Source organism: Tamandua tetradactyla, chromosome 2 (genome assembly GCF_023851605.1).
Source record: "Tamandua tetradactyla isolate mTamTet1 chromosome 2, mTamTet1.pri, whole genome shotgun sequence".
NCBI classification, from domain to species: Eukaryota; Metazoa; Chordata; class Mammalia; order Pilosa; family Myrmecophagidae; genus Tamandua; species Tamandua tetradactyla.
The window spans coordinates 78,074,354-78,095,420 of NC_135328.1; the positions used below are offsets into that span (position 1 = coordinate 78,074,354).

Below are 21,067 nucleotides of genomic sequence, written 5' to 3' on the forward strand. Positions count from 1 at the left end.
GAAATCAGGTACAGGCTTCCAAGAGTCTTCTCCCAGTGGTGTCACACCGGACATGGTTAATGCCTTCAGCAATGAGTTATGATAACTTGTATGAAATGTTGTCTAATAGGAAAGCTCATCAGAGACTTAGTGCCCATGTTTTTTGTTGTGGTCAAATAAGCACTCTCTGCCTAGTATTTACAAAAATTCCAGACTCTTAAAAGGAAAACAAGTGTTCAGCATAAGCCACATTGTTTGTACAAACAGTGTAGGCACAGTGAAGTATTCTTACCAAGGATTCTTGGGTACTTTTCCAAAATCCAAGTGGCAGATACCAGCCAAGGGTAAAATGTAAACAGGGCTTTTTAAGGATAGCAATCTCAGGCCTGCTATGTAAACTCTTCTACACAAGCATATTTTCTTGTGCTTATTAGGCATTCATGTATCATCTTTAGTGAAATATCTATGAACATCTTTTGCCTTTGTTAAATTGGGCAATTTTTTTTGTTATTATTATGAGTTGTAAGAGTTTGTTGCATATTTTGATACCAGTCCCTTATCAGATATATGATTTGCAAGTATTTGTTCTGGTTTGTACATATGTTTTCATTCTCTTAATAGTGTCTTTTGAAGAGTAAGTTATTAATATTTTATGAAGTCCAGTATATAAACTTTTATATTTTTATGGATTATGATTTTTGTGCTATATCTATTTGTCTATTCAAGATCACAAAGATTTTCTTCCGGAGGTTTTATAGTTTTAGGCTTCATATTTAAACCTATGACCCATTTTAAGTAAATTTTTGGGTATGATGTGGTGTAAGGTTTCTAAATTTTTTTTTTTTTACATTTGGGTGTTCAGTTGCCCAGCACCATTTGTTGAAAAGGCCATCCTTTCACCTTTGTTGAAAATCAATTGACTAAAAATGTAAGGATTTATTTGTGAGATCTCTTTTCTGTTCCATTGATCTATAAGTCTATTCTTATGCCAATGTCATATTGTCTTGATTACTATAGCTAAATAATACGTTTCGAAATTTGGTAGTGTAAGTTCTCCATCTTTTTTCTTTTTATTCAAAATTGTTTTAGCTATTCTAGTTAATTCGCATTTACATATTGTGCTGATTTGAAAGGATGTATGCCCCCTAGAAACGCCATGTTTTAATCAAAATCCCATTTCATAAAGGTAGAATAATCCCTATTCAATACTGTACGTTTGAAACTGTAATCAGATCATCTCCCTGGATGATGTGATTTAGTCAAGAGTGCTTGTTAAATTGGATTAGGTGATGACATGTCTCCGCCCATTTGGGTGGGTCTTGATTGGTTTACTGGAGTCCTATAAAAGAGGAAATATTTTGGAGAAAGAGATTTGGAGAGAGCAGAGAATGCTGGAGCACCACGAAGCAGAGAGCCCACAAGCCAGAGACCTTGGAGATGAAGAAGGAAAACGCCTCCCGGGGAGCTTCATGAAACAGGAAGCCAGGAGAGAAAGCTAGCAGATGATGCCTTAATTGCCATGTGCCCTTCCGGCTGAGAGAGAAACTGACTGTGTTCGCCATGTGCCTTCTCACTTGAGAGAGAAACCCTGAACTTCATTGGCCTTCTTGAACCAAGGTATCTTTCCCTGGATGCCTTTGATTGGACATTTCTATAGACTTGTTTTAACTGGGACATTTTCTTGGCCTCAGAACTGTAAACTAGGAACTCATTACATTCTCCCTTTTAAAAGCCATTCCGTTTCTGGTGTATTGCATTCTGGCAGCTAGCAAACTAGAACACATAGATATTTTAGAGTCAAACATGGAAGTTCTACAAAAAAAAAGCCATCTACTGTGATTTTGGTAGGGACTGCATTGATTCTCTAAATCAGCTTGGGAGAACTGCCATCTTAACAGTATTGAAACTTTGATCCATGAACATGGTATTTCTCTTCATTCATTTAGAACTTCTTTAATTTCCCTCAGCAATGTTTAGTAGTTACCAGCATACAAGTTTTACACTACTTGCCTTAAATTTATTTCTAAGTGTTTTATTCATTTTGATGCTATAGTGAGTCAAGCTTTATTAATTTTTGGATTGTTTGTTGCTAGTATATAGAAATACAACTGACTTTTATATGTTGATCTTGTATCCAGCAACCTTGCTTTATTTATTGGATCTAGTAGCTTCTTAAAACATTTATATTCTTTAGGATTTTTTCCATATAGGCCATATTATCTGCAAAAAATGACAGTTTCACTTTTTTCTTTTTAATTTGGATGGCTTTAGGTTCTTTTCTTTTTTTTTTACTCACTGTGATTACCTCTAGTAAGATGTTGAATAGATGTAGTAACAGCTGACATTTTATCTTGTTCCTGATTACGAGGAAGGCATCCAATCTTTCAACACTAAATACAATGTTTCACCTTGTTCATATATGTCTTTTATCCGGTTGAGGAATTTTCCTTCTATTCCTAATTTGTTGAGGGTTTTTACTTAGAATGGATGTTGGATTTTGTCACACACCTTTCCTGAATCTTTTGAGAAGATCATGTTTTTGTCCTTTATTCTACCGGTGTGTATTAAAATAACTGATTCTCCAGAGTCAAACCAACTTTGCAATCATGAGATAAATTCCATGTGATCAGTGTACAATCCTTTTAATATATTGCTGCTTTCAGTTTACTAATATTTTGTTAAGGATATTTATATTTATATTCATGAGGTATATTGCTTTGTAGTTTTCTTGTGACAATTCTGTCTGGCTTTGGAATCAGAGTAATACTGACCTTTTTTTTCCTTGCTTCCTTGGCACTTATTTACAGTTTATAATGATATAGTTGGTATGATGGCTAGGTTCTGGTTTCAACTTGGCCAAGTGATTATGCCTAGTTGTCTGGTCAGGCAAACACTGGCATGATCATTGCTGCAAGGATATTTTGTGGCTGGTTGAGAAACCAGAAGGCTGGTATGTTAAATCATCAGTCAGTAGATTGCATCTGTGACCGATTACATCTGTGATCAACTAAGATGATCTCTTGTGACAAGATAATCCAATCTTTTAAACAAGAAAGATACTCTTTCACTGTTTCTTCAGCCAGCGAGCCTCTCCTGTAGAGTTCATCTAGACCCTTCACTGGAGCTACAGCTTCACAACCTGCCTTGAGGATTTTGGACTCTTCCATTCCCATGGTTGTGTGAGATATCTTTATAAATCTCATATTTACAGATCTCTCCTGTGGTTTTGTTTCTCTTGCGAACCCTGGATAACACAGTTGGGCTGTATTTTGATTGTCTCTCTAGATTTAATTCCATGAGGGCCTTAATCTGACCTTGCCTCCACCAAGCAGCACAGTGCCTGGCTCACGACAGATGATCAATAAATATTTGAGGAATGAATGAATGACTGAACAGTAGAAGTCTAATTTGTGTGTTATTATGGGCTAGTCTTCTATTGGTTCCGATGAAGTTTAGTAAACCTAAATAGTTAAGGATGCTAAAAAGACAATGTTTTGCTAAAGTGCCTTGCACTGAAAGAAATACTTATGGATTTAACAATGTTTTGCAAAGAGTAGGTTCTTAGATGATATTTTAGTTTCCTAGCTTCTAAAACAAATGCCATACAATGATTTAGTATAACAACAGGAATTTATAGGCTTATGATATCAGAGGCTAGAAGGCTTTATTCCTCCTGGGGTCAGTAACTTCTGGCTGTCCAGCAATCTTTGGGGGTTCCTTGCCTTTTCTGGCACGTGGCAATGCATATAGCAATGCCTTTTCCTTTCTCCTTTGGGCTCTGTTGACTTTTAGCTTCTGGCTGCTTCCTGTGACTTCTCTTTCCATCTGACATTCACTCTGCTTATAAAGTACTCCAGAAATCTGGATTTAAGCCCAATCTGGTTCAGTTGGGCCACACTTTAATTGAAGTAACATCTTGAAGAGATCTTACTTACAATGGGTCCATACTCATCAGAATGTGGACCAAGACCAAGAATATGTACAAAATGGGTTATAGAATTTGATTTACCACTGATGGTATACAACAATGAATTTGGGGGTACATGTATGTGCCTGTTTGAATCTGATGTGTACCCCAGAAAAGCTATGGCCATTAATCCTCATTCAGAACTGCTGGGTGGATTCTTTTTTATTGTTTCCATGGAGATGTGGCCCACCCAATTGTGGATGGTGACCGATTAGATGGTTTCCAAGGAGATGCGTCTCCACTTATTCAAGGTGGGATTGCTTACTGGAGCTCTTTAAAAGGGAACCATTTTGGAAAGAGCCAAAAGAGTCCACACAGCCAGAGACTGTTAGAGATAAGAAAGAAAACTCCTCCAGGGAAGCAGTTAAAGAAGCCTGGAGAGAAAGCTAGCACACTTTGCCATGTACCTTTCCAGCTCAGAGCGAAACTCCGAATGTTGTCAGCCTTCTTGAGCCAAGGTATCTTTCTCTGAACGCCTTAATTTGGACATTTTTATAGCCTGGCCTTAATTTGTACGTTTTCACAGCCTTAGAACTGTAAACTTGCAACTTCATAAATTCCCTTTTTAAAAGCCGTTCTGTTTCTAGTATATTGCATTCCAGCAACTAACAAACTAAAACAAGGGATTATAAGGCCCATAGAGTAAACATTGTTAAGTTCCACTGAGTGTCAATTTTATTAAAAGATTTTGGGGAAAGATATTAAAGATACCCATATTAATAAGTAAAGGGAAAATTTGCAAAAAAAATTTAAGATAAAATACTATGTGCAATGCTCTCTTAGATCTTTGGCTTACCCATTCATTCTTTTTCTTTTTCCTTTTCTTGGGTGGAAAAGTTAACAAAGAAATTCATAAAGACCAAGGTGATTCTGAATTGGTGTGATTGTAAGCAATGATCTGATAATACCACCTGAGCTTTGAGTGAGTTTGTGTAAGAGAGCTTGTGTGAGAAGTTACCTAGAGTGTTTGGTGCATAGCAAGTGACAGTAAATGTTAATTCTCTTTACTGGCAAGGAAATTTTGGGAAAGGGGTTAGGGAGGTGTTTTGATGGATTGGTATAGAATTGTCTAGAACTAAAAAACATGGACAGTAAGTGTAACAAGTGGATGTGGGAGGGTGGTGTCCTACTAGCTCTACAGAAATATCTTGTTAAGGTTGTTTGTTCATATCATCTTCATCATTCACGATCTCCACTCTCTTTTGGGGGCAGGGATGGGGGAAGTTGGGAATGCCATGTGTTGTTACAAGATGGGTATGCATAAGGGCAATTTGATGGGGTTGTTTCATCAAAGTCAAGGGGCTTAAGTGAGCATCTCTGTGATGAAAGATTCATGGATAATGGTTAGGCTGCTGTCAAGAGAAGGATGGTGTCCAGCACTGTGTTGCCTCTGTACAGATGGCATCAATGGCAAGAGATGGTGTGCTGGTTTGAAAGGATGTATGTCCCCTAGAAAAGCCATGTTTTAATCTAAAACCCATTTCATAAAGGCAGAATAATCCCCATTCAATACTGTACATTTGAAACTGAAATCAGATCATCTCCCTGGAGATGTGATTTAATCAAGAGTGGTTGTTAAGCTGGATTAGGTGACGACATGTCTCCACCCATTTGGGTAGATCTTGAGAAGTTTCTGGAGTCCTATAAAAGAGGAAACATTTTGGAGAATGAAGGAGATTCAGAGAGAGCAGAGTAGAACGACATAGCCACAAGAAGCAGAAGTTCACCAGCCAGTGACCTTTGGGGATAAAGAAAGAAAAATGCCTCCCAGGGAGCTTCATGAAACAGGAAGCCAGGAGAAGAAGCTAGCAGATGACACTGTGTTTGCCATGTGCCCTTCCAGATGAGAGAGGAACGCTGACCGTGTTCACCATGTGCCTTTCCAGCTGAGAGAGAAACTCTATGTTGGCCATGTGCCTTCTCACTGAACTTCATCGGCCTTCTTGAACCAAGGTATCTTTCCCTGGATGCCTTAGATTAGACATTTCTATAGACTCGTTTTAATTGGGACATTTTCTCAGCCTTGAAACTGTAAACTAGCATCTGATCAAATTCCCCTTTTTAAAAGCCATTCTTGTTTCTGGTATATTGCATTCTGGCAGCTAGCAAACCAGAACAGATGGCATGCAGGATTTGCCTTGATCTCCAACAGCTCCCACCTCTCCTCTTGCCCCCCTAGGTTTCCATCCTCCCCTGACCTACCAGGAAGGCAAGGAGCACCTTTACCCTCTACTGTTCTTAAGTGTGATCAATAAACTTTGCTTCCCTCTGGGTCTACCTGTTTGACTTTCTAGAGCAGTGGTTGGCAAACTTTTTTCTATAAAAAGACTGAGAGTATTCATTTTAGGCTTTGCTGGCTAGGAGGCAAAATCAGGACTATATCCACCCAGTTTTTTATATTTTTTTATTAAGTTTTTAATTTTTAAAAAATAAAACAACAAACACAAACATTCTTAACATATGATCATTCCGTTCTCCATATTTAATCAGTAATTCACAATATCATCACATAGTTGCATATTCATCATCATGATCATTTCTTAGAACATTTGCATCAATTCAGAAAAAGAAATAAAAAGACAACAGAAAAAAATTCATACATACCATATCCCTTGCCCCTCCCTTTCTCCACCCAGTTTTTGTTGATAAAATTTAATACTTTTGTTTATAGACACTAAAATTTGAATTTTATATAATTTTCACATCACATAAAATTCTTTTTTTTTCATACAAAAACAGGTAAACAGGTGGCAGGTTGGACTTGAACCACAGACAATAGTTTGCCACTGTCTGTTCCAGAGCCTAACTGACATGGAAGAAAACAAAATCCCCAAGTTTCCTTTGGCCTAAGATGACTCTGATTGACTCACTCATTCACTTAAACTAATGGGAAGAGTTAGGAAGTTTGGGAAAGAAAAATAGGCAAAGGCTTATTAATAGCTTAAGTTGCCATTTCCTATAACCAGGAAGTTATGTTCAATTCCAAACAACCTGCCAGAGCAGTCCTGTCTCCTGAATTTGCTTCATGATCAGAATCACCTGGGTTTTTTTTGCTAAAACTAGAGAGTCAATGTAGGAGGGTTCAGGCCAGCAATTTGAAGTGGCTCTCAGGAGCAAGTAAGTTAGAGAAACACTGCATCAAGGGGAGGTTCTCAAAGCCTGGTCCTGGACCCAGGAGAATCAGCAGCGCTTAGGAACTTGTTAGAAATGAATATTTTTGGCCCCACACATGCCTTTCTGAATCAGAAACTCCAGGGGGTAAGAGCCTGGCAAACTGGTGCTTATCAAGCCTTCCAGGTGATTCTGATGCACAAAATCTGAAAACCAGTGCTTCAAGGGTCCACATTACCACCTGGAAGATTGCGCACCGTATGACCAGTAGAGGCCTGGCGCTTTAAACTGCTTTGGTCTCAAGGGAGCAAGGTCTGTGTGTGGGAGCAATTCTCAAAAGGCACTTGAAGCCACAGGCGTGGATTTCCCCAAGGAAGATCTGGAAAGGGCATTTTTTTTTTTATTAATTTTTAAATTTAAAAAAAAGACTAGAAAGAAACACAAACATTCTTAACATATGGTCATCCATTCTACATATATAATCAGTAATTCACAATATCATCACATAGTTGCATATTGATCATCATGATCATTTCTTAGAACATTTGCATCAATTCAGAAAAAGAAAAAAAACAGAAAAAGAAATCAAACGAAAACAGAAAAAAAAATTATACATACCATACCCCTTACCCCTTCCTTTCATTGATCACTAGCATTTCAAAATAAATTTATTTTAACAATTGTTCCCCCTATTATTTATTTTTATTCCATATGTTCTACTCGTCTGTTAACAAGGTAGATAAAAGGAGCATCAGACACAAGGTTTTCACAATTACACAGTCACATTGCGAAAGCTATATCATTATTCAATCATCTCCAAGAAACATGGCTACTGGAACACAGCTCTACATCTTCAGGCAGTTCCCTCCAGCCTCTCCATTACATCCTGAATAACAAGGTGATATGTACTTAATGAGTAAGAATAACCTCCAGAATGACCTCTCGACTCTGGAATCTCTCAGCCATTGACACTTTGTCTCATTTCACTCTTCCCCCTTTTGGTCCAGAAGGTTTTCTCAATCCCTTGATGCTGAGTCACAGCTCATTCTAGGGTTTTTCTCAATCCTGTGATGCTGAGTCTCAGCTCATTCTAGGATTTCTGTCCCAAGTTGCCAGGAAGGTCCACACCCCTGGGAGTCATGTCCCATGTAGACAGGGGGAGGGTGGTGAGTTGGCTTGATGTGTTGGCTGGAGAGAGAGGCCACATCTGAGCAACAAAAGAGGCTCTCTTGGGGGCGACTCTTAGGCCTAATTTTAAGTAGGCTTGACCTATCCTTTGAGGGATTATGTATCATATGAACAAGCCCCAAGACTGGGGGCTCAGCCTAGAGCTTTGGTTGTCCACACTGCTTGTGAGAATATCAAGAATTCAACTTGGGGAGGTTGAATTTTCCCCTGTTCTCACCATTCCCCGAAGGGGACTTTGCAAATACTTTTCCACTCACTGATTGAACCACTCTGGGATTCATCGGGTCATCACGGTGGAAAAATCAACAAAATCTCATGTCCTACCCAAGGTTCCATGTACTTATGATGTTCAACCAAGCTATCCTCATAAGTTATATTAGGAAATGCACTAGTCAAAATATAAATTTTGCACCAAATAAACATTTTTTGCTTTAGTCTCACACATAAGTTGAAATTTTAAAATATTAATTACCATCTATTTTCAGCACCCTGCAGTAATGACATTCCTTTGTGCTTCCTCATGCAAAAACATTTTTTAAATTTGCACATTTAGTTACTATCATGATACACTCTAGGCATTCCTAGATTATACCATCTCAATCTTTAACATCTGTCTTTCTTTCTGATTTCATTTATGTCCCCAGCCCTCCTCCCTCAATCATTCTCACATTCAGCTTCATTCAGTGTTTTAACATAATTGTATTACAGTTAGGTAGTATTGTGCTGTCCATTTCTGAGTTTTTATATTCAGTCCTGTTGCACAATCTGTATCTCTTTAGCTCCAATTACCCAATATCTTACGCTATTTCTATCTCCTGGTGGTCTCTGTTACCAGCGAAACATTCCAAGTTTATTCACTAATGTCAGTTCATATCAGTGAGACCACACAGTATTTGTCCTTTTGTTTCTGGCTAATCTCACTCAGCATAATGTCCTTAAGGTCCATTCATGTTGTTACATACTTCATAACTTTATTCTGTCTTACAGCTGCATAATATTCCACCGTATGTATATACCGCCGTTTGTTTAGCCACTCGTCTGTTGATGGACGTTTTGGCTGTTTCCATCTCTTTGCAGTTGTAAATAATGCTGCTATAAACATTTGTGTGCCAATGTCTGTTTGTGTCTTTGCCCTTATGTCCTTTGAGTAGATACCTAGCAACGGTACTGCCAGGTCATATGGCAATTCTATATTCAGCTTTTTGAGGAACCGCCAAACTGCCTTCCACAGTGGTTGCACCATTTGACATTCCCACCAACAGTGGATAAGTGTGCCTCTTTCTCCACATCCTCTCCAGCTCTTGTCATTTTCTGTTTTGTTGATAATGGCCGTTCTGGTGGGTGTGAGATGATATCTCATTGTGGTTTTGATTTGCATTTCTCTAATGGCCAGGGAAGTTGAGCATCTCTTCATGTGCCTTTTGGCCATTTGTATTTCCTCTTCTGAGAAGTATCTGTTCAAGTCTTCTTCCCATTTTGTAATTGGATTGGCTGTCTTTTTGTTGTTGAGTCGAACAATCTCTTTATAAATTCTGGATACTAGAACTTTATCTGCTATGTTGTTTCCAAATATTGTCTCCCATTGTGTAGGCTGTCTTTTTACTTTCTTGATGAAGTTCTTTGATGCACAAATGTGTTTAATTTTGAGGAGTTCCCATTTCTTTCTTTCTGTCTTCAATGCTCTTGCTTTGGGTGTAAGGTCTAGAAAACCGCCTCCAAGTATAAGATTTATAAGATATTTCCCTATCTTTTCTTCTAACACTTTTATGGTCTTAGATCTAATGTTTAGGTCTTTGATCCAATTTGAGTTAACTTTTGTATAGGGTGTGAGATATGGGTCCTCTTTCATTCTTTTGCATATGGATATCCAGTTCTCTAGGGACCATTTATTGAAGAGACTGTTCTGTCCCAGGTGAGTTGGCTTGACTGCCTTATCAAAGATCAAATGTCCATAGATGAGAGGGTCTATATCTGAACACTCTATCCGATCCCATTGGTCAGCATATCTATCTTTATGCCAGTACCATGCTGTTTTGACCACTGTAGCTTCATAATATGCCTTAAAATCAGGTAGCGTGAGACCTCCGACTTCATTTTTTTTTTCTCAGGATACTTTTAGCTATTTGGGGCACCCTGCCCTTCCGGATAAATTTGGTTATTGGTTTTTCTATTTCTGAAAAGGAAGTTTTTGGGATTTTAATTTGTATTGCATTGTACCTGTAAATCAATTTAGGTAGAATCGACATCTTAACTATATTTAGTCTGGAAAGGGCATTTAAGGTTAGTCTTCTGGAGGTCAAGGGATGCATTTCTATAAAAAAAGAGAACCACGGATCCTAGAGACAGAAAATGCCACATAATGTGATGGCAGTGGCCTTTTCAGCTTTTCTGTACAGGCGATCGTGGCATTTGCTGATAAGCGCACCCACGAGCTTTCCAAAGTCCACCTTCCTTTATGTTTTTCCAAGGTCCAGTGGGGTAAATCTTGTCCTGGGCTTTCCAAGTGGGGTACTGGGGACTCCCTCACGTCACAAGTGGCCCTTGTGATGTCATTGCCATCTAGATATGTGCCCTTCCTGGCCCACGACGTCACAGAGAGTCCTCATTTCCCCTGGCGGGACACCGCTCCACGTGCATGGGTCCGGGGCGCAGAGGCTGGGGCGGCCGCGTGCATGGGGAGGTGGCCAGGGCTGGCGCGCCATCCGCCCTCCCTGCTGCCCCTCGTGCAAGGCCAGCATAAGGAAGGCAACAGATCACAGGGCTTTGCAAAAGGGCCTCTTAAATTTTCTTTTGAATAAATACGGAGAACATTTGCCCAGGACCTTGAGACTTGGTGTGCCCCCAGTGAGGCGGCTGGGGCACACCGGGCGGCAGGGGCGGCAGGGGCGGCAGGGGATGTTCTACGTGGACACAGGTCCTTAGGATGGCCCCTTCGAAGAGGAAGTGCATCTGCGACTTGTGCTCTTGCGGGTAAGGTTGCCCGGCCCAGCGCAAGGCGGGGGGCTGGGCGTGGGGTGTGGGCCTCTGGAGGTAAGCGAAGCCACTTTCTGGAAAGCTAGGCTGAGGACTCATCTTGTGTTGATTAATCAGGCAGCATCGCGGTGGATTCTCCACCTGTCAACCATTATTATTAGGCTGCAGTGTTATGGCAGATTCATCGCCATCCTTACCGTCAGCTAGAGTTTAAAGCTCTGGGGTTGAATCAATCCTGGCGAATGGGGCTGCACCCCCTTTCCCCTGTTCAGCCACTTCACAGCTGTGCGGAGGTTGCAACATGGACGCAGCTCGGCAGAGAGTTTGTGCTCCCTTCCCTGTAGCTGGAGAAAGTATCAGATGGAAAATCCCTTGTCCAGTCTTGTGGGTTTTTTTTTTTTTTTGGTTGTGCTTTTCGGAATGGAATGGAGATGAGGAAGAGGGTTTCTTTAATGTAACTGAGTTTCTCAGATAAATTGTGGTTACTTTGTCAAAGAAGTATAAAGTTTTTGTAAAACTTGTTTCCATGCGGTGTAAAATTGAAGGAGAATAATGAAAGGGAGATTGCTTTCACAAGCTATCAGGTTTCTCCTGGCCCTTTGCCTTTAGGACCATGCCTGGGGTGAAGCACAGTTACGGACAGGTGGTCCCAGGGAGACATTCTCCTCATCAGAGTTTTGTGGCTGCCTACTCAGTGTCAGGCACACTGGGAGCTGAGCCTCTCACCTGCTTCACAGGACAACTTGGGGAGCCACCAAGATGGGGCAGCAGAGAAGCAACAGATAAGAGGGTGGGCACTGGGCCAGCTCTCCTGTGTTGCCACTCCTTGTGGATCTAGGGCAGGTAACTGGACTTCTCCATGCCATATGCCATAGTTTCTTCTTCTGTATCACCTGTGCCTACCAGGTAGGATTGTAAGGAATAAATGAATTATGCATGTGAGCCTCCTGAAATCTGAAAAAAGTGCTTTCCAATTTAATATGCTTCATGAATACAACAAAAAATGACATCATTGTAGACGGAGGAGGCGGGGATTAAAGGACTCACTAAAATCTGTGTTACAAGGTTTGAAACCTTGTACCATCTCTAGCATGGCTGAATGGTTCTCAACCCTGGCTGCTCATTAGAATCACCTGGGGTGGGGGTGGGTTAAAGCTACTGTCAGTTGCTCAGGCTGCTATATCACAATCTCTGATGGAGGGCCCCAGGCAGTGCCCTTTGGGCGATTCTGACCATTTGCCAGGATTGGGAACCCCTGAGCTGGATCACAAACTTGTGTATGCCTTTTTTTGTATGCTGTATGGCGGGCGGGGATGGTCACGTTTCATTATTTTTCCATGTGAGTATCCTGTTGTTGCAGCACCATTTGTTGAATTTTTGCTTACTTGTGTGTTTTTTGTTTGTTTGTTTGTTTTGGGGAGTGCATGGACCAGGAATCGAACCCAAGTCTCCCGCATGTCAGGCAAGAATTCTACCATTGAACTACCCTCGCACCTCCTGTGCCTTGTTTTTAAGCTTTGTTAAGTAGGACTCTCTTCCGTAGACTTGCTCCTGTAACCTGTGGCTGCCTAGAAGGGCCTCCCTGGATTTCAACTCTGTCTGGACTAAGGGAAACCACTGGATTCACCCTGGGATCCCCCTCCCTGCTCCATAGCTTGGAGACTGTACTAAGGGTGTGGTGGGGGTGCTATTCACAAAAACAAAGGGGCTATCGCCTTTGTTTCCCACCTCTCGGGGATCATTATTCTTTGCGTGATGTTTGCATGTCTTGAAAAGCCTTATATCATATATTTTGTACAGTTTTTAAAGTTTTCCCTGTTACTCCACCTTTGCCCAAAATGGAAGGGGAGAACGCATTGTTCCATTGGCGTTGCCTCCTTCCCTTTCTCCTGCTCTTGGGTTTTGGGATAATGCCTCAAGTAAGCTATTTGCACTCACATTCTTGTTTCAGGATCTGCTTTTGGGGATGCTCAAGTGAAGACAGCTTTAATTGTTTCTTTTTATTTTGTGGTCTGCCTTAGCTGGCTTAGGTTTCCCTTTTTATCTAAAGGTCCCCTCCATCCAGGGGCCTTTACAGCACCCCTTCTGCCTCCTCCTTTTCTGGGAGCAGACCCCCCTCATTCCCCACTCTCTCCTGCAGTCCCAATTTCCCTTTCTTCATTAGCTCTTTCACTTAAGTGTCCAAACATGGGAAGAGGCCCTCTATCTAAGAAAAATATACACTTATTTAAAAGCAGCAAACCCCCCCAAAAAAGTCCCCTAGTTCTTCCATGTGCTATTCAGTTCTATTTTTCTCCCCATGGTCAGTCAGATCTAACGAACCAGTGACAAACACCTGCTGCCTCTACCCCTCATCCTGGCTCGCCCTGATAATCCTGCAGCCTGCTTCATCTCCTTTACCCTGGGGGAACAATTTTAATTCAGCCAGCATTTTCTTGGGCTTCCCGTGGTGTCCAATATTGGGCTCACTGCTATGGGGTTCATGGTGTTTGGTGGTCCTTGCCCTAAGGGCGTCTGGAGTGGGGTAGGCTATAGGACCTGGGAGGATTTCTCCTGCTGGGCTGTCACTCCTTGATATGTTGTTCTAGTTTGCTAGCTGCTGGAATGCAACACACCAGAGATGGTTTGGCTTTTAATAAAAGGGAATTTATTTAGTTAAAAATGTATAGTTCTTCAGAGGAAAGGCAGCTAACTTTCAACTGTGGTTCTTTCTTACACGGGAAGTCACAGGGTGATTTCTGCTGGCCTTCTCTCCAGGCCTCTGGGTTCCAACAACTTTCCCTGCTCACCAAGGAGTGATTCCTTTCTGCATCTCCAGAGGCCTGGGCTGGAGCTGCGAGTGCTGAGATGAGGAATGCTGAGCTGCTTGGGCTGTGCTACAGTGAACTGTCTCATTTATGCATCAGCCAATTAAATCAAACGTCACTCATTGCAGCAGACACGCCTCCTAGCCGACTGCAGATGTAATCAGCAACAGATGAGCTTCACATGCCAATGGCTCATGTCCACAGCAACAGAACTATGTGCCTTCACCTGGCCAAGTTGATACCAGAACCCAACTACCACATCAGTCCTTCACACAATTTAAGATTAAGGGTATTTTGCAGCATAAACTTGTCTCCTCAGAAGTGACAAGAGGAAGCACACAGTTCTGCTTATAATTAGAGGAGGAGGAGGAAGGAAGTCTTGAGGAGAGTGAAGAATAGAAAATATTCCACAAGAGGAGATTGGGTGGGAGAAAGGATGGGCAGAGAAGGGAGGGCGCCAGGTATTCATTTAGGAAAGGTACATCTGGCAGCAGTGTGTGGGATAGACAGGACTGGGAGCATCTGGAGGGCAGACGATGGCTTAGAGTCCAGATTGGTGGCATAAAGGTCTAGCTAAAATTGTGGCAGACAGTGGAAAGGCAATGGATAGATGAGAGTTACTTGGCAGATAGAGCCAGGAGGTGGCAGCTGACTAGATGTGGATTCCCAGAGAAAGGGAAGAGTCAGAGACGACTCTCTGAGGTTAAGGGTTTGGTAACGGAAAATATTGGTGCTATTGAGTTTGTTTTTAGCTACTTTGAGATTGAGGTATTAGCAGGTAGAGTTGTCATTAGGGTTTAATTTTCAGTGTTCTAGAAGTCGGGATTGAAATAATATAATGTATAGTCTCCATCTTCACATAGTTTGCAGTCTAGTTAGGAAGTTAGGAATTCACTCATTCAAGAGACGCAGAAGTATCTTCAGTTTCCATATTCTCCTAATACTTCTCTGGAGGTCCTTTTCTGACTGTGTCTCCTTCATTCCTGCAAAGGGACTTTTCTTTCTTTTTTTTTTTAAATGAGTAGCAGGGCTTGTCCTCGAGTCCTTCTTTTTTTCTATCCTCCATTATGCATGCGCCCGCCCACTCACCCACCCAGCCACTCTGTTCTCAGTCATTGGTCTCTGGACTTGGATTCCCACGTCCATCAACTCTTCTCTCTTCTGACCTCCAATCTCATTTCTAACTTTTCAAAGTGCCTGTTGATCCACCTGGCTATTACACCTCAATATTATACTTCAGCCCCCTTCAAGCATTCACCATTTCCCCCTTGTCTCGATGTCTGCCTCATTAATGGTTACAGCAGCCTTTCATTCACCCTGGTTAAAACTTTACATAATCTCTGACCTTTCCTCGCCTCTCAACATATAGGCATCTCCTATGCAATCTTTCTTTTATTGGCCCCTTCCATTTTATTCCCATCGTTCCCTCCCCAGTTCTGATTTTTATGCTTGGAAAGTGATTCTACGATAATCTTTCTAGTTTGATTTCCTGTGATTCTCTTACACGAAATCACTCCTCAAGTAGGAGCAGGCATCTTGACATTCTCTGAGTGGAGCTTCTGAGCTTCTGTCTGTTCCTACCTTCACCTTTCCTTTCTCTAAGCCCATGTCTCCTGTTCCTACCACCTGCCCATTAAGGTCCTGTTGCAGCCACGTGTCTGCCTTATAACTCCCAGCAGAGCAGGAACCCCTTTTCTGTGTTCTAGTTATGTGTCTGCATGTTTTGTTCCCTCATTGCTATGCTCTTGAGAAGCAGAGGCCATATTTTCTATTTATGTGTGCACTGTATAATCCTTACCATTTTCCATATAGCAGTCAAAACAAGTGTTTTTGAATGAATGACTATATATAGACTTTTTTTTTTGCCAAGGCAGTACCACAATGGGATGGGTTAGAAAGGCAAGAGCTAGATCTGTGATCTGTGACATCCAGTATGGTGGTAGCCACTGATCACACGTGCAATTTCATTTAAATTAATTAAAACTACACAAAATTGAAAATCCAGCTCCTCAGTTGCACTGTCCTATTTTCCAGCGCTCTGGCCACGGGTGGTCCATGGCTATGCAGTGGACAGTGCAGATATGGAAGCTCTGTACCATTGCAAGCCCTGTTGGACGAAACTCATCTCATTTATAAGTGCTCAGTCCCCTGCCTTCCAGCTAAATCTGCTACCGGGCTGGTTTGGGATGGCATGAGAGGCATTTCATAGGTGTTCTCTAAGGTCTAGCCATCTCTGGGTTCTTCACTTTTCTGGCCTGATGTTATGGAAAAAGATGAGAATCTGGAGGGAAGGCACGTGTGAAGGGAGGACTCCTTGCAAGAGGAGGGAGCCCGCCAGTGTGAGAGGGAAGATTAGGTTTCTGAGTCCCTTGATCTCTCTGGGTTTCGGTTTCCCCCACTTCTTTTTTCCCAACAAGATCACTGGAGACTCTGGGGGCTGCTGGGGAGGGAGGGAAGTCCACAACTGTCCCCTCTTCCCTCATTTATCTTCCTCCTAGCGCTTTGTTTGAACAGAGTTTTTAAATGTTCTGTCAACTTTAACTTTGGAGGCCTTTGTGCTTCAGTGGGGAGGCTTTGGTTGAGATGCTTCCTTCTGCAGGGGCAGCTGTCAGAGGCCTCTGGGGCAAAGCCACCAATGGGCAGCTGTTTTGGAGTGAGTTCTTCCTTTTGGCCACAAGATGGCAGCCTTCTCCTGGCCAACTCTCAATACTGGTTGAGCCAGACCAGCCTAAATGGAAAGCAAAATTTTAAGTGCTAGGTTTTCCTTTAGTTTTATTTTTTATTGAGTGACTTTGTGAGGTTTTCTCAAATGAGCAATTAGTAAGAATTTAGGGCCCAGTCTGCTGGGAAGGTGGTGTATACCTCGAGGAATGGGTTGCAGATGGACAAATTGAAGGTGTTTCAAATATCTAAATTTGAAGATTCTGATCATTCATAACATTTTAATGAGCTTTGATGGTTTAAAAAAGACACATTTTACTTTGTCAGGGGCAAGGTTTCCCTCCATAATAACACTCCACTCCTTTCCTTGGTAATCCAAATATGGCAATTAGAATTATTCCTCCCAAATCTATAATCTCTTTTCAACACAATCAGAGCCAAATAAGCAAACATATTTCATGGGTTGTATAAAAACAGTGAAGTCAACTGGGTCTTTTTGTTTGTCTTATTTTTTGGCATGGGCAGGCAGCAGGAACCAACCCTGGGTCTCTAGCATCCTGGTACGGCAGGTGAGAATTCTGCCACTGAGCCACCGTTGCTCTGCCCTGTTTGTTTTTTAAACGACCAATCGACCACTTAATTTTCTTGGCAAAAACTACTTTCAGGAGTGTTTTGAGTGGAGTGACCCTTTTTTGTAAATGAAATGATAATGTTTCCAATCACATCGGAATATCCCACTCATCACAGTTTTATAGTATTTTTCCACCTTAAATTTATGCAATGCTTTGAAAAATTTAAAGTACTCCCTCATACATTATCTTACTGGGAGCCCCTTAACATGGGAAGCATTGCTTAGTTTGAAAATTTGATTTGCTGATTTGAGCCTCCATTTTCCTTGGGGAAGTTTTCGGTTTACTGAGTTGTTCTTGCCCCAAATTACAAAATTTTAAGTGTGGGCCGCTGCAGATAAAGTAAAATCTTAATCACCTTCTTAAAGCTGAAAGGGATCTTAATGGTCTGTAGCTCTTTTATTTTACAGGTGAGAAAATTAAAAGTGTCGAGATTAATTTTAATATATGGGAAAGCTTTAGGCACAATTTTGGTCAATCAACTAAATTTCAATAATCTCCTACTAGGTATCAGACACTGTGTTGGCCTTTAGAATCCGTAGTCTGTTGAAATGTCAGAGTATTTTCAAGGCACATTGGGCCGTTTCTGACTACAGATTAGAATATGAAGATTCCTGTCCAATTGAAAAATAGTATCTGATGTAAAAAAAAAAAAGAGGTGTACTTCTAAAAGCCATTTTAGTAAACTAATATAAATATCAAATCTCTCCGGAACTTTAAGATGTAACAGTTCCTTCTTTTCTAAGTTGCTTGTTAAAAAAAAAAAAATTGTTGCTAATTAAAGAATTGATATGGTAGTTACTTTTGTATCTGATTATTTTATGGCTTGCAGTGCAGTTTTAAAGATTTTGTGCAATCTTGCAGGAAATTCCAGAACTGGATAATGTATCATGAAATATTTATGTAGCATTGGTAGTATGTGCAACATTTCATAAAAAGGTAGTCCCATAGAGGACTCACAGATTGCTGAAAAGCATGTGGATTTGGCCTTTTCACAGAGCCTGGGGAGAAAGGCGATCTCTGGGGCAGCCAGGTATCTGCAACTTAAATCAGTTATGTTAACCAGGGAGGAGCGTTGTTATTTTAATTTTGGAAAATATTTTCTTCACGTTGATGGAAATTTCCTTAACCTTAGATTTTATTTTCTTAGAGACTCTGTTACAAATTAAGAAGAAGGGGAAAAAAAATCTAGGAATTGGTTTGATGTTACATGTTTCAAGAAGAATTCTTGTTTTTAATTTAAGTAAAATCGACTTTCATAAATTCTGATTAAGAAAAAAAAGACAAAGATCAGCTTTTAGCAGATACTTGCTGGTAACTTCTTATCTTTAGTGGATTCCATGTAGAGAGAAAAAAAATCCAACCAAAAAAAAAACCCCCCTTTCACTTTGACATTGAATTATTTTCAGTGTAAAATTTGTGCATTTGTCATGTTAAGCTACATTATCTGCTCCTCTTTAAAAGGTATGGCATTTTTGTGTATCAGAATCAATGTTAATCGTTCATTTATACTTTTCTTATGAGGTGGGTCTATGTCAGTGTGCATAACTTGTCAAATTTCAAGTGTTATTAAATGAGTACAATTTAGTAGTAATTCAAATTACAGCAGTTAAAATTTATTCAACTGTATCTTCTGCAAATTGGTCAGTTTAGAGCACCTGTGAGCGGCTTTAAACACCATCTCCCTCCATCGAAACGGAAATATTTGTTATAGATTGATCTTTAGTTGATTAATAATTTGGGAAGATGACGATTTTCATGGGGAAAAATACCTGAGTTTTGAATGAACGAGACTGATGAAATACGTGATGCAGGATTTGAGAGGTGGGGTGGCAGGAGGGCCAGGGAAGAAGTGACCTAATTGGGGTGCCAGGGCAGCGTCAGGGTTAGGACAGTGAAGGCTGGGGTTAGGATACCTGCTTTCGGATCCTGGCCTGCCAGCTTTGCACCCTGGGGGCTTGTGCAAGCCATTTTCTCTCTCTGTAAAACGGGGATACAATAGCTTTTCCCTAGGGTAGTCCTTGGGGTGGTGTGAGGATTGGGGGGGGGGGGCGGTTTGGGTTGCATAGGCCTGGGTTCAGTGATGGGCTCTGAAGAAAGAAGCTCGGGCTGCAGGGCTCCGCGCGCAGAGACGCGAGGCAGAGGGAGCTCCTGCCGCACCAAGCACGGTGCAGCAGGGCCCTTCACTACCGCCGCCTGCGAGCTCAGCAGCAAAGAGCCGCTGGTGGATTTTAAGCAGGGTAGATACAACAGTCCTCTGCGCAAGAGAAGTGCTCAAAAGAACAGCAAACATCCGTATTTGTTTGCTTTGTTTTTTCCTCTTGAAATAATTTCCACGTGTCTCAATTTGGCCAATTTTAAGTCTGTTTTTCAGTTGGGTCCTCTGCATGGGATTTGTAGTTTGCTAATATTTTCTGAAAACCATCTTATCTTCATCCTATTCTTGTCATTTCTCTTACTTGGTCACTTTATTCAACAAATAATTTGCTGGCGATTTAGTACAAGAGGCAACACAGGGGGTCACAGGGACAGACTGTAGAGCCAGGCCCCCTAGATTCAAATCCCAGCTTTTCCACTTACCAGCTGTGTCATCTTGAATAATTTTACAGTGAAGTCTTTACTTGCATGCACCTTGATTCCCTCAACTGTTGAATGGAGATGATGACAAAGCCGACCTCGTGGGTTTGTTGTGAAGACTGAGCTGGTGGTGAGTAAGCAGATGGAGCAGTGCCTGGCTGTCCTAGTTTGTCAGGACTGCTAGAACGGGTGCCACAGGCTGGTTGGCTGAAACAACAGGCGCTTGTCTGAGGGGCTAGAAGTCTAAAAGCATAATGTCAGCTGGACCATGCTTTCTCCAAAGTCTGGAGTCTCCGTTCTGGTGGTGATTTGCCGGCCATCCGCAGCTCAGTCTCTGCCTTCCTTACATAGCCGTTTCTCCCCACTCACTGTGTCCAAATTTCCTTTGCTTACAGCGACTCCAGTCCCATTGGATTAAGGTCCATTCTGATTCACGTTGGCCTCAACTTAACTAATGTGGTCCACGAAGATCCTATTTACAGATGATTTGCTCCCCCAGGACTGGGGGTTAGGACTCTATCTAACACCTCTGTGGTGACATCATTCAACCCGTAACACAGGCTAACATAGTGAGGTCTAGATAAGTGCTATTAAATAGATTTAAATTAAGTCACCAAACTGTGCTCTGGGCAATGAGGTCCTAAGAGGGGTGAAAAAGATCTCTGCTCTCATGGAGTTTGCATTCTAGGGAAGAGTGTTAGTTTCCTTGTTTGTTAACTGAAGCTAATGAGAAACTCGCTGCAGAGAATTAAAAGAGGGATGGATGTCAGTGCTTGGGGACTTGATTCAACTGGGAGGACAGACGTGGTCAGCAAGGATAAACTCTGCTTTCCCCACACTGGGCGGCCCTCTGTCCTCTCAGAGATGCCTGCCCTTGTGTCCAGCCATTATTACACTTCTCAAGTTCAGACTGCCATTAACAAACATTAAGTTTCAGTTTCTATTCTGTTTAGAACTTTCTCATTCTTAAAAATAATGTTGCTGGGAATTAAAGGCATCTTTATGGCATAGCAAACTCTCTCATTCTGTTCTGTCATCTTTGTTACTGGCTTGTTCAACATAACTTTGAAAGTTCTATGATTGGTTCTCTGAAAGTGCTTTTAAATGTTATCAAACTAACCAATTATCCAAATCCAGAAGCCCCTCATTCTCATGTTAACACATTGAGTTTGTAA

The 21,067-nt window shown here is 41.4% G+C and overlaps 1 protein-coding gene across 2 annotated transcripts in view; it reads left to right on the forward strand.

The window, feature by feature from the left end:
* Positions 1-4,225: 4,225 nt before the first annotated feature.
* The window catches only part of SAXO1 (stabilizer of axonemal microtubules 1), a 118,609-nt gene continuing 101,767 nt past the window's right edge, over positions 4,226-21,067 (forward strand). The window contains exon 1 of one of the 2 annotated variants that reach the window (XM_077148082.1): positions 4,226-4,404. Coding sequence is in view for 1 of the 2 variants with exons in the window: in XM_077148081.1 (XP_077004196.1) it covers positions 11,169-11,215 (47 nt within the window). In the remaining variant the exon portion in view is untranslated. Of the gene's footprint in view, positions 4,405-10,854; positions 11,216-21,067 lie in introns of those variants that run through there. The other variant, XM_077148081.1, reaches the window with a different exon arrangement.